At 47.1% G+C, this 12,509-nt stretch overlaps 1 protein-coding gene across 1 annotated transcript; it reads right to left on the bottom strand.

Annotated features, from left to right (window-relative positions):
• Snu13 (small nuclear ribonucleoprotein 13) lies at positions 1–11,021 on the bottom strand. The gene is made up of 3 exons (XM_004642578.2): positions 10,979–11,021; positions 2,486–2,606; positions 1–378 (listed from the first exon to the last, which is right to left on the bottom strand). Exons 1-3 carry the CDS (start codon positions 10,979–10,981, stop codon positions 116–118), a joined length of 387 nt encoding a protein of 128 aa, XP_004642635.1. The 5' UTR covers positions 10,982–11,021; the 3' UTR covers positions 1–115.
• Between the last annotated feature and the right edge of the window lie 1,488 nt (positions 11,022–12,509).

The following is a 12,509-nucleotide window of genomic DNA, read 5'->3' on the forward strand; positions in this document are numbered from 1 at the left end:
CCAAATTTAGACAATATTTTATAACAAAGCTACTGAAAACGCTACAGGCTAACACAGATAATATACATAACTTTGGAGGTGGAGTCGCATGGAGAGCCAGGGAGAGGCCAGAGGCTTAGACCAAGAGCCGTTCGATAGACTGCTGGATGGACTGGATCTGCTGCTTCAGCTGAGAGCCTTCTTTGATGGTGACGGAACAGGCGATGACTGGCCGGGAGACCCCACAGGCCCGCCCCAGTGCCTGCTTGGAGCGCACGAACACGTAGGGCACGTTCTTGTCTTCACAGAGCAGCGGGAGATGCAGGATGATCTCTAGGGGCTCTGCATCTGCAGCCATCACGATGAATTCTGAGATGCCCCTGTTGAGGGTTTTGGTGGCTGTGGGGACAAGGACCAACAGGTGGTGTGGGGCTGGGGCAGTACAGCCACCACTAAGCAGCTTCCCAGGAAAGGAATACGGGGGCAAGAAAACTGGGCAAAGGCCCAGGCACAAGCAGTCCCCTGCCCCAGAGCAACTGGGGACGCAGCAAGGGCAGCACACACCTCTTCCTCAAACCCTGCACCCTCAATCTGACTGCTGCGTTCCTGCGCAGGTCAGCATGGTCTCCTGCCTGGGCAACTGTCCTGGCCCAGCTGCTTAGCCCTGGTCAGCACGAAGCAAACGTGAGCTCCTCGGAAAGATCTCACCTGAACTGCACCTGAAAATGGCCCGCTCCCAGGGCCGGTCGAGGTGGCACCTGCCTGTAATCCCAGCACTGTGGGAGGCTGAGGCAGGAGGACCATTGAGAATCTGAGACCAGCCTGAACTACCAAGTGTGCTCAAGGCCATCCTGAGCTGCATGGTGAGACACTATCTCAAAAAAAGAACCCCTTCCCCTCAAAAAACCTCTGCCACAACCACCCTCTACTAACTCTTTCTTTACAGAACTCTTTCTTACCAGACATAGCAATTCTATCTTCCTTCACTGGAACATAAGCGCCAAGGCAGGGACTCAGCTTTGTTTACCACTGTAACCCCAGCATAGACACACGCCTGGCACAGCAGGTAGTATGTACCCAGGAGGCATGGGTCTGAAGCGGGCAGAGAACTAGCACACTGCTGCCCACCCTAGAAAACACCCTGTGAGTAGATGCAGGCGACTGAGCAGCTCCCTTCAAGGACCTGGCTGGTCCCGCACTCCTTGGCCCGGCCCCGTGCAAGGCACAGTAGGAACAAGATGGTTCCACCTCTTGTAAATGATTTTCAGGGTCCCCCAAACTCAAACACAGGACAAAATACATGAAGACAAAACAACTTTCCCAGGGCAAACTACTTACTACTTAAAGTGTAGAGTACTCTGCTGGGGATTGTGGCACAGGCCTGTGATCCCAACGTTTAGGGGGCCTAAGGCAGGAGGAACCCGAGTTTGAGGCCAGCCTGAGCTACAGAGGAGAGCCTGTTTCAAAAATTAAAAGCCAACACACACAAAGACTGGCATGCAGCCTGTAGGTGTTTTTTTTTTTTTTTTTTTAGTACAGGGTCTACAGGGTCTCACTACATAGATTGGACTCGTGATTCTTCGAGGTTCCAGCTTCCCAAGAGCTGGGATTATAGGCGCGTACCACCATCGCCTCTGGGTGGGGCCGGCACTTCGTGACAGGGCTAAGCAGGCCCTGAGCTATCTGGCTGGGCCTTACAGCCTCTAGGTTTAACCCCTAATACACAAAAATTCTTATTATCTTTGGGCAATAATGTCATGGCATATGTATTTATTCTACTAAAAAACTGCCTGTTTAAAGACAAAAAGGGAAGCATTTCTGAGAAGCAAATCAAATTCTTTTTTTTTGGCAGAACCGGGAATTGAACTCAGGTCCTTGTGCTGAGTTACGGCCCCATCAAATTCTTTTTTTTTTTTTTTTTTTTTTTACGGAACTGGGATTGAGCTCAGACCCTTGCACTTGCCAGGGAAGCGCTTATTCTACTGAGCCATCTCCCAGGGCCCCTAAATTCTTGATAGTTACATACTCATTTTGATAGCTCTAGAGAGGATATGAAAATACACAGTTTTCAATAATTGCCTTTCAAAAAAGTCCCATACAATAAATAAAATAAAATGCAGTTATATATTAAAAGATAAAGAAGCTAAATGTGGCAGAGTATTAACAGCTGGTCTAAAAAAAATCTGAGTGTATTAGTCCTTAGCATGTAATCAAGTATGCACTGCTTTTAATTCCTCCTATTCAGCCAATATCCAGGGCATGACACTAGAGGCCTACAATCTCAGCTGCTCAGAGGGCTGAGGCAGGAAGATTGCTTGAGCACAGGCGTTCAGATTTGAGGCAACACTGCAAGATGGGGCGGGGGGAAGGGAGAGGGAGGGCCGGGGGCAGGGAGGGAGAGAGGAACAGGGCCGAGGGAGGACAGAACCCCAGCAGCAATCCTTCCTAACAGGCCCGGCAGGGCCAGCGCCTTTGCCATGTCCCCGGCAGCCCGTCCCTGCCTTACCCTCATTGGCTCCTTTCCGGAGCTGCTTGTAGTTGCACGACTGCTGGACGAGGTCCAGTAGCTTCTTGGTGAGGTGCGCATCTGCGAGCGGATAGGCCTTCGGGTTTACATCAGCCTCAGTCTGGGGCGGGGAGGAGACACAAGCATCAGTCACGCTGGACCAGAAGCCCCTTCAGAGGAGTTCCCAAATACAATCGAAACTGAGACACAGTGGTCAGCTTGCTTCACTGCAGCCCCACCTGGACGCACGCACACAATGGCAGCCTGTCCACTCTAAACCCTAGAGAAACCAATATACAATACGCAGGGGAGTAAACTACCCAGCCCGACCGACAGCACATGTGACACACGTACCTTCATGTGCCTCTCTTTGGCCCGCTGCCTGTACTCTGGGACAGTAACTACACTACAAGCCAGCCCCAAGGTGCATTGCGGGGAACTGAGTTTCCATGCAGCAGCGACGCTGAATCTTTTAAAGCCTTAACTGGTAACAAACAGCTGACTGCGGCACACGTGCCAGAATTCACCATCACTGCCGCAGAGCAATTTTAGTTTAGATCTCATATCCCACTCCAAATTCATCTAATCAAACTTACGGTATAATTTACAGTAAATGCAGTACAAAATTCTCTCTCCATAATGTATGCAAATGTCTCAGTCCTCAGTGGGAACCCTGGTTTCCAACACATGAAAATACTTCCTTTGTTATTCTACTCTATAATATACCCAAATCATACTATGAACAAATGCACCAGGGTCAAAATTGCTTTTTCTTCTTAGGATATAATCTGCCACAGCCACACAGTGAGGGTATTCTGTGCAAAAGTTACATTCATCTTCTTGTAGTAATCAATACACAACTAGGAGTTTATATGTACAATTGTTCCTGTGTTGCTTTTTAAAAAATATCCTCTTTAAGCTGGGCATGGTGGTGGATGCCTGTAACCCCAAGCATGTGGGAGGCTAAGGCAGGAGGACACTGCTGGTTTGAGGCCAGCTTGGGTTACATGGTGAGTTCAAGGCCATCTTGAACCACACAGCAAAAACCTGTCTCAAAAAAACCCAATAAATAGATAAATAAAATAATCTTTTTTTTTTCAAATCTACAAAATATCCACATAGCTCAAAAGTCAAACTATGCTTATAGTGTCAACACAGTGTTTTAAAAACTGGTACAAGGAAACAAGCACCCATCCTGCCTTCCCCTCTCAAGAGGGTGCTGCCAGGTAACCACACAGTACATGCCGGGTCTCTCTTCTGTCACCATCCTACTTAATAAACCACACTGCTGCCACCTGGTCCTATGACAATACCTGTCAGGGCCCTACTCAAATTGAGAAAACTGAACTGCTATAGTTTCGTGTAGTTCTGTATCCTGTGCCAGGCCTCTGAGAAAGCAACTTTGAAACCACCAATTTACCTTTTGTTCTTTGCTTCAGTCCCTTTCCGCCTACCAACCAACCTCTTCTGCTCAGCCCACCAGGACACGTATTCTCTTGTGGAATAAAGTATTGCCCAATTTTAGAATGGCAAAACGAAAGCCATTCACATCCCTCTTTAATTTTTTAAAATATTTATTTGGTACAGGTTCTCGCTACACAGCTCCGACTCAGTGATCCTCCTGTCTCAGTTTCCCCAGAGCTGGGATTACAGGCGTGCGCCAACACACTTGGTTTGGGTGGCCAGCATGGCATGCGCTACTGGGGATTGAACCCATGTTTATGCACTTGCCAGGCAGGCACTTAGACCCCATCCCCCATTCACATTTTTAAATTGCTGTGATTCTTATCCTTTGACAAAAATGTTTAATGTTTAGAAAATTGGTGAGAAAAATAATCTCTTTGCCTAACACAGAAATTAAATAAAGCTAAGCATGGCAGTGTACAACTGTAATTTCCCAGCACTTTAGGCTGAGGCATGAGGATTTCATGCCCAGCTTGCATAAATGAGACCCTGTCTCAAAATAAAAAACTAAAAGGTCTGGGACTCCAGTTGGGTGGTTCCCAGGCTCAGGCTCCTGTTCTAAGGAAAAGCTTCATTAAGAAAGACTCATGAGGTTTGGGAGCCAACATTAGAATGCATCATAGGGCAGCAAGGCTAACAGATTTTCACTCATACATGAAGCACCTTAGCTAACCGGACTAATAACTTCATGTTAGTTGAAATTCTTCTAAACTCTTAAACACTAAAGGTATTATTCATTACTGAAAAAGACTGATTTGTACTATATCTCCCTTTAATAATTAATTTTTCCTCCAGGCGCTGGGAACTGACGTGAAGTTGTCACTCAGCCCTTTTAAAATTTTGTATTTATTATTTTGAGGAAGAGTTTGGCCCAGGCAGGGGTGAAAATTGTGAACCCCTGCCCCAGCCTACCCAAGTCCTAGGACCACAGGCCTATACTACTACACTATTTTTTAAAAAAGTAATGGCACTAGGGCCGGCCAAATAGCTCAGCAGACTAAGGCCCCTGCTTTGAGAACTGCAGGGACCAGGGTTCAGCGAATGAGACTAAGCGTGGGGGTGCGCCTGTAATCCCAATGCTTGGGAGGCTGAAAACAGGAGGATCACTGAGTCCAATATGTGTAGGGAGATCCTGTAGTCCCTGTACTAAAATACAAGGGGCCGGGGAGATAGCTCAGTAGAATAAGCCCTTGCCTGGAAAGCACAAGGGCCTGAGTTCAATCCCTGGTTCTGCCAAAATAAATAAACAAATAGAAAGTAAAAAAAAGGGGGGGAGGGAACGAGGGAGGTAGCACAGTACAATAAGCGCTTGCCTGGCAAGTGCAAGGCCGTGAGTTCAATCCCTGGCACTGAAGGAAAAAAAAGTAATGACACTAAACAGCACTAACTTATAGTTTTATTTTATGTACTCTTTCAATTTTATTTTATTGGAATGTTTTATATAAAGGTCAATAAAACAGTATTTCATTACTTAAAAATAAAGTCCTGAGGTGTATTAATAGCAGAGCAGTTGTGAATAAAATGATGTTAAAATACGCCAGCTCAACCCGCCAACCGAGGGGGTGGCATGGCCTCTTTTCCCTCCTTCTACCTCATTACCTTCTCTCCCCTAACCATCTCCATTCATTCCTCACTTGTTTTTCCTCAAATCTTTTATCTGAGATTGAGTCTCACCATGTAGCCCAGGCTGGCCTCAAACTTGTGGCACTCTTCCTGCCTCAGCCTCCTGAGAGCCGGGATTACAGGCTTGCCCACCACACTGGGCGGGCGCCCTGAGACCTTCTTATAAATATACAAACAGGTACATTTGTATCCAGGTGCCACCATCATGCACACTGCTGGGCAGTGGCGGCTGCAGGGCTAGCCCTGAGCCCGGAGCCCGGAGCCCGAGTCCACAGCCTGCTGTGGTTCCTAGCGGCGCTAAGTGGGACGTCGGGAGGAACCAGACACACTCATCGTCACATCTGCCCTGTGTGTTCTGGCGAAGTGACGGAAGACTTCAGAGTGAGGCCAGCGGTAGGTGAACGGCGGGCGCTCACCTCTATGGATGGTGGGCAGGAACTAGACAGGCGGGAGTTCTCTAAGGAAGGGATCGGGGTGTCGGGGCGGCTGGCGATCCTGGTGCCTGGCAGGCTGAGGCGAGCCTGGGCTACACAGTGAGTGAGGGAGGGAGTCTGTCTGTCTGTCTGTCTGTCTCTCTCTCTCTCTCACACACACACACACAAATAGAGAATGAAAGGCCTTCATCTTATTTGCTCTTCTTGATATATTTTAGAATCAGCTTCTTGAAGTCCACCAAAGAAAGATTACTGGCATTGTGTGAGGATTAGTTTTGATGTAAACCAGATTTGGAGAAAAAACCTTTAGGACACAAAATCTGTCAACCTACTGGGATATTTATATATACTTAGCTCCTCAGTGATTTTTATTATTTTCTCCAGCTGGGCTTGGTGGCACGGGGCCACGGGAAGCTGAGGCAAGAGGACTGCTGCTTAAGGCCCGCTTCTGCTACATAGTGAACTGGAGGCCAGCCTGAACTGTGTCTCTCTTAAAAAAAAAGGGGGGGGGGCTGGGGAGATGGCTCAGTGGAATAAGTGCTTCCCTGGCAAGCCCAAGGGCCTGAGTTCTAATCCCTGGTTCCGCAAAAAAAAAAAAAAAAAAGAAAGAAATCCTCCATAAAAGCTTAGTATCTTTAGATTTATTTCTAGTTTGTTTGTTTGTTTGTTTTTTCCCCCCAGAACTGGGGACTGAACTCGGGCCCTTGCCAGGCAAGCACTTATTCTACTGAGCCATCTCCCCAGCCCCTAGATTTATTCCTAGACATTTCAGGTTAATAATACTTACAAGCCGGGTACAAGCCTATATAATCCCAGCACTCAGGAAAAAGGACTGCTAACTTCAGCACCTTAAGCAATTTAGTGACTTCTTTCTTCATTTATGTATTTGGTACAGGGCCTCACCATGCAGCTCGAACTCCCAGTGATCCTGTTTTCAGCCTTCCCAGCCCTGGATTACCGGCGTGTGCCACCATGTCTGGACTCATTCACCTCAGTGAGCCCCAGGCGGGGCCATTCCTGAATGTGGGACTGGGAATCGAGCCCTGTCCCTGTGCTTGCCAAAGCAGGGAGGGGCTTAGTCTGCTGAGCTAAATCGCTGGCCCTGTAACTTAGTGATTTAGTGAGATCCATTCTCAAAAATGAAAAATAAAAAGAGGTGGAGATGCAGCTCAATACAAAGAGCCCAGGTTTAGTCCCAAGTACAGAAAAAACAAAACAAAACAAAACTGACTTCAGTGCTAGAGATGCAGCTCAGCAAGAGAGTGCTTGCCTACACGCAGGCCGCCTTGCAGTTGGTTCCCCGCACCACACAGTCAGGACACTTGCTTCACTAAGTGTACTTAGAATAATTTACTTCTGCCTTCCTCATATAAACCTTTTTTTTTGGTACCAGGGATTGAGCTCAGGATCTTGCGCTTGCCAGGCAGGTACTTATCCCACTGAGCCACCTCCCCAGCCCCTAGCCAATTTTAGTTTTTTTTTTTTAGATTAGTTAATTTTTATTAGTAGCTAATATGTAGTGGTCTTTTTTTTGGGGGGGGTAATAAAAATCCTCTAAAATTAGATACAGTGACAATTACACAACTCTGTATACCTGTGAAAAGCCAATGAATCTTTGTTTTTTTGGTCTTTTTGACACAGGGTTTCGCTATGCATTTCAAGCTGGTGAACTCAGTTTGTAGCCCAAGCTGGCCCCAAACACAAGAAGATCCTCCCGCCTCAGCCTCCCGAGTGCTAGGATTATAGGCGGCCATCACTACAGCCTACCAAGTGCTAGGATTACCAGCATGCACCACAACACCCCCTATGCCTGGCCTGAATCAAATTAATAAAAAGCCTCTAAAATTACATACAGCGACAGGTATACAACTGTGTCTACCTGTGAAAAGCCAATGAATAAAAAAAATTTTTTTGTTAGATGACAAAAACCAAAACCAAAACAAAAACAAAAACAGATGAAGTTTATGACATATAAAACTGGAGCATTTAAAACTCTTTTTAATTTAAAATCAATATATTGGGCTCAAATCTTTTTTATCTTCTCCTCGTCCCACCTGCTTGCTCTCTTTCCTTTCTTTGAATTTATTACTATTTGTTTCATTATTTCCCCCTTTATAGGTTTCAAATTTGTTCCTATCTATTTTTTTTTCAAACAGAACCTATCTAGCTTTTTCTTTTTCTTTTTTGACAGGGTCAGCCTGAATCTGAAATCACTATTTAGACCAGGCTGGCCTTGAATTTGCCATAATCCTCCTGCCTCAGCCTCCTGGAAGCGGGAACAACGGCTATCACTACCATGCCCCACCATCTTTACTTTTTTTTTTTTTTTTTTGAGAGGTGAGGAAGGACAACTGAATTCAGGGTCTCTGCCTTAAACTACATCCCCAGACCTTTTATTTATTTTGAGATAGGGTCTTGCAAGGTTACAACATTGCGTAGGCTGGAGGTGAACTTGTGATCCTCCTGCCTCAGTCTCAGTCTCTCACAGTAGTGGGATTGCAGGCAAGTGCGACATGCCCAGCCCAGTTTTTAATCCTTAAATATGTCAACAATTTTAAAACCACTAGTGTTTACAGACTAGTAGCTTGTAAATACAAGTTAAACTTGCTTAGTATATATTTATGTTTTAATTTACGCTACATGGAGTGAATGAAACTGTACTGTTACTCAACTTAAATCCCTAGCTTGGTCAGTTTTCTCTCCCTGGATACTAGCGAACCAAAACCTACAGGGTTGGTGGGTATGGCCGTGAATACCTGCAATTCCAGCCAATTGGAGGCTGAGGCAGGAGGATCACAAGTCTGAGGCCTGCCTGGGCTACATAGTGAGTCTGAGGCCAGTCAGAACTAATTATGAGATCCTGTCTCAAAAACAAAATAAATCTACAGGGTTTTAACATATATAGTCACAGGGCAAACAGACTGTGTTTGCAACATCTGTCCCATAGATTACAGTGGCGCTGAAAAATTCCTATTGTCCAGTGACACCTGAGCCTCTGTAAGGTCCTAGCACACTGCCTTACTTGTGTTTGTGATGATGGTTGTGTTAGCAAACCTACTGCTCAGCTAACCGCATCCACATGAAGTATAGCACACAGATAGTGTACAACTCGGGGATAAAGTGCCCTGCAGACAGGAAAGAAGGGAGGAAGAAAGGAAAACAGTTTTGTACAACACATACTGCTTGGTAAATAAACATTCACGGGAGGTTATGGGGATGCGCACAAGTAATTTCAACACTCTGAGGCCCACGCAGGATCCCAAATTCAAGCCCAGCCTGGGGAATTCATAGTGCGGCCCTGTACCCAAAAAAATTGAAGAAAAGGCTGGGGCTGTAGCTCAGCCAGAGGCCAGCAGCTTCCCTAACACACTACTAGTTTGCTGCATCTCTTGGTTTTGTAGGTGCCTGGACAAGGATGACTTGTAGGTGCACTGACCTGTGAACGTGCATGCTCACTGTGATGTGCACACACCTCAAAATGTGTTAAACACAATATTCAGAACACACTTCTGTCCTTAAGTGATGCTTGGCTGTACTGGACACTGTGCATCAATCAATCAAGTATTAGGGTTCTGTTTAACCCATTACCCCTTTTGATCTCAACATTCTTGTACACTGTTATTCCTATGGTGCAGCCGAAGCAAACTATTGCAGAGTTCCATCAGATACGACCAGATTCCAAAGCTTTTTATGAAACTATTTAGAGGGGCCCTGGTTTACAAATTTCATGTTCTACACTCTGTACTGGCTTTAAAACAGCATTGGGGAGCAGAGAAGAAAGCGGGAGGGTATTCTTTTTTTTTAAAATTTTTTATTTATTTATGTGTGTGTGTGTGTGTGTGGCCAGCTCAGCCCACCACGGGGCGGGGCTGGCTGACATGTGGTGCTGGGGGATTGAACCGCGGTCCCTGTGCTTTTTGCTAAGCTTGTTTTAAGTAGGTGCTTTAGACCACTGAGCTATCTCACCAGCCCCCGGGAGGGTATTCTTGAAGGGACTCACGTTCGATTAGATTAAACCTCACTCCAGCCAGGAGTCGGGGCACACCCTTGAGATCCTGCACTCTGTGAGCTGAGGCAGGAGGATCAAGTTCCAGTCCTGGTGGGGCAACTCGGCAACTCCCGTCTCAAACTTTAAAAAGGGGTGGGGGATGTATCTCAGTGTGGGGGCTCTAGCTTCAATCCCTAGCACCGAAATAAAATAAACCTCGCTACAGAAGTGAGTAGCTTTGCAAAATTCTTCCTTCCTTATTAAGTGCCAATAGGAATGAGCTACAGCAGCACACCGCAATCAGAACTCGCCCTAGTTCATCACCAAGTAGACAACTAAGCGCGACTGTCACTCGTGTTGGCACCAGGACCTCTGATGCCTGAAGGCACTGACTCTCAAGAGCCCTTTCTGCACTGCAGCCTGGTAGTCGGCGGTCCCTCCACATTCATCACGGTCCCCCAAGGCAGAAACTTTTAAAAGTCCCTGCCACGTGTTAACTCGCTACAAGCACGATGCGCAAACTGATGAAAACCGCCCCCTCCCGAACCCAGCAATAGGATGAGAGTGGTTCGGTGATGGCGAGCCGAATCCCAGGCTCCCACGCCGTCCTCTGTAAATAGCATACAAAGAGAAGGGAGAAAAGGAGAGGGACTGGAGTTTTCCTCCAACTTTCTCCCACGTGGGTCTGTCTTTTTTCTGGGTTGGGTCATGCTCTCCTCTGCCGATCGCAGACCTTCCAGGACGCAAGCCGAGCGCCGTAAAGCACACCCGACTACCGGCGCCGGGACACTGAAGCCTCCCTAGTTCGAACCTCGGCCCCTGTGAAGGTACCTTCCGGCGGCCCGAGTTCTAACTCGGGGCCGGGGGCCGCACACAGCATGGAGCGGTTAAGGCGGCGCGCATTCTAAGCCTCCCGCACGACGGCAGGCAGCGGAACCCCGAGCCTCCCGCCTGTCGGGGCTTCCACCAGACTCACGCACTCACCATGGCTGCGGCTCCCGGGAATCCTCTCTATCCACGACCAGCCGACGTAAGAGAAGTCCAAAAACTGCACCGAACGAGCGGAAATGGTCGCAACCGCGAACCGGAAACGGAAGTGACGTCACAGCAAATGGGCGGGCCCTGCTCTCCAGGGGCGCCGCGGAAGTGGCCTTGTTCAGAGCTGATTGCTCTGCTAATCTCATTAGCGTGTTGCTATAAATTTTTGGCTGAAACTATAAATTAGTCAAGAAATGGCACACCAGGGCCGGCGAGATAGCTGAGCGGAATAGCTCCTGCTTTGGCAAGTGTAGGGATCAGGGTTCGATTCCCGTTCCCGCAAGCCCTTCCGGCCTAACCCTGGGAGCGCGCTGAGCTGCCAACAAGTCCGGGTGTGGTGGCCCACACTTGTAATCCCAGCACTGGGGAGGTTGAAAACAGGAGGATCACTAGGAGTCTGAGCTTCGTAGTAAGACCCTGTACCAAATACATAAAATGAAAAAAAAAAAATCTCACACCAAAACCAAAGGATTTCAATGGCGTCACCATTCCGTTCAATACTGGAAGATTGAACCCACGGATGCTCTACCACGGATGCTCTAGCACTGAGCCACATCGCCAGCAACATTCTCGCAACTATTTTTTACTTTTTTTTTTTTCCTCTGGAAGCCAGGGATTGAACTCAGACCCTTGTGCTTGCCTGGCAAGCGCTTATTCAACTGGGCTATCTCCCCAGCCCCTTAGCTTGTTTGCCTTTTTACTTTTTTGAGACAGGATCTCTTTAGGTCGTCCAGGCGGGACTCTTAATTTCTGATCCTATGACCTCAGACTTCCACAGGCATGCCTCCCCTCGCTTGAATTCTGTCAGTTCTTTTGTTTTTGCATTGAGAATTGAAGTCGGGACCTTGTGCTGGCTAGGCAGGCACTTGTGCCGCTGACCTGTATGCCCAGCCTGTCAGTGCATTTTTTTTTTTTTTTAAGAGAACAATTTGTTATAATGAGCCAGAAATATAAGATTCTACTGAAATTCCAACTGACAGATTATGGTTGAACTGAAATCTTTAAGGGAAAGCAGGTCAAATAAAGCCAGTAGAGAAGCCCAAACAAACATAAGGATAACGGATTTCAACACTGAGTAGCTCTAGAACCCTCTACCTTCAGCACTTTGTCTGTCTTCACTCTCCTATTTCCTTTTCCTTCTACTGCACCTACCAAACCAACTGGCTTCTGCTTCTATGGTCTAGGCAGAAGCCAATTCAACCTCTTTGGACATGATACAAGGCCCAAGAAAGCTTCAAAATCTCAGTTGGGGGACAAAGTACACAATCCAACTCAGCACACGGGTTATCATCTCTGCGGTATCAAGAAACATGGTAGTAATTTTAAAGAAACTGAAGGTGCTACTCGTAATGTGGCCCTGTAGCAAAAGCAGTGCTCCTACACTGGTAACACAGCAGAATGCATTTTTCACCAGTATCTTCTCTTTTTTTAACCAGGAATCAAACTCAGAACCTCATGTTTGCAGGCAGGCACCATG

This window comes from Octodon degus, unplaced genomic scaffold (assembly GCF_000260255.1).
Source record: "Octodon degus isolate 3935 unplaced genomic scaffold, OctDeg1.0 scaffold00156, whole genome shotgun sequence".
Taxonomy (NCBI): domain Eukaryota; kingdom Metazoa; phylum Chordata; class Mammalia; order Rodentia; family Octodontidae; genus Octodon; species Octodon degus.

Bases quoted from the DNA above. Each gene is read 5' to 3' on its own strand.
- Snu13 (XM_004642578.2), bottom strand. The intron at 379-2,485 runs GTAAGGCAGGGA...TTGTCCCCACAG, and splicing joins CCGGAAAGGAGCCAATGAGG to CCACCAAAACCCTCAACAGG.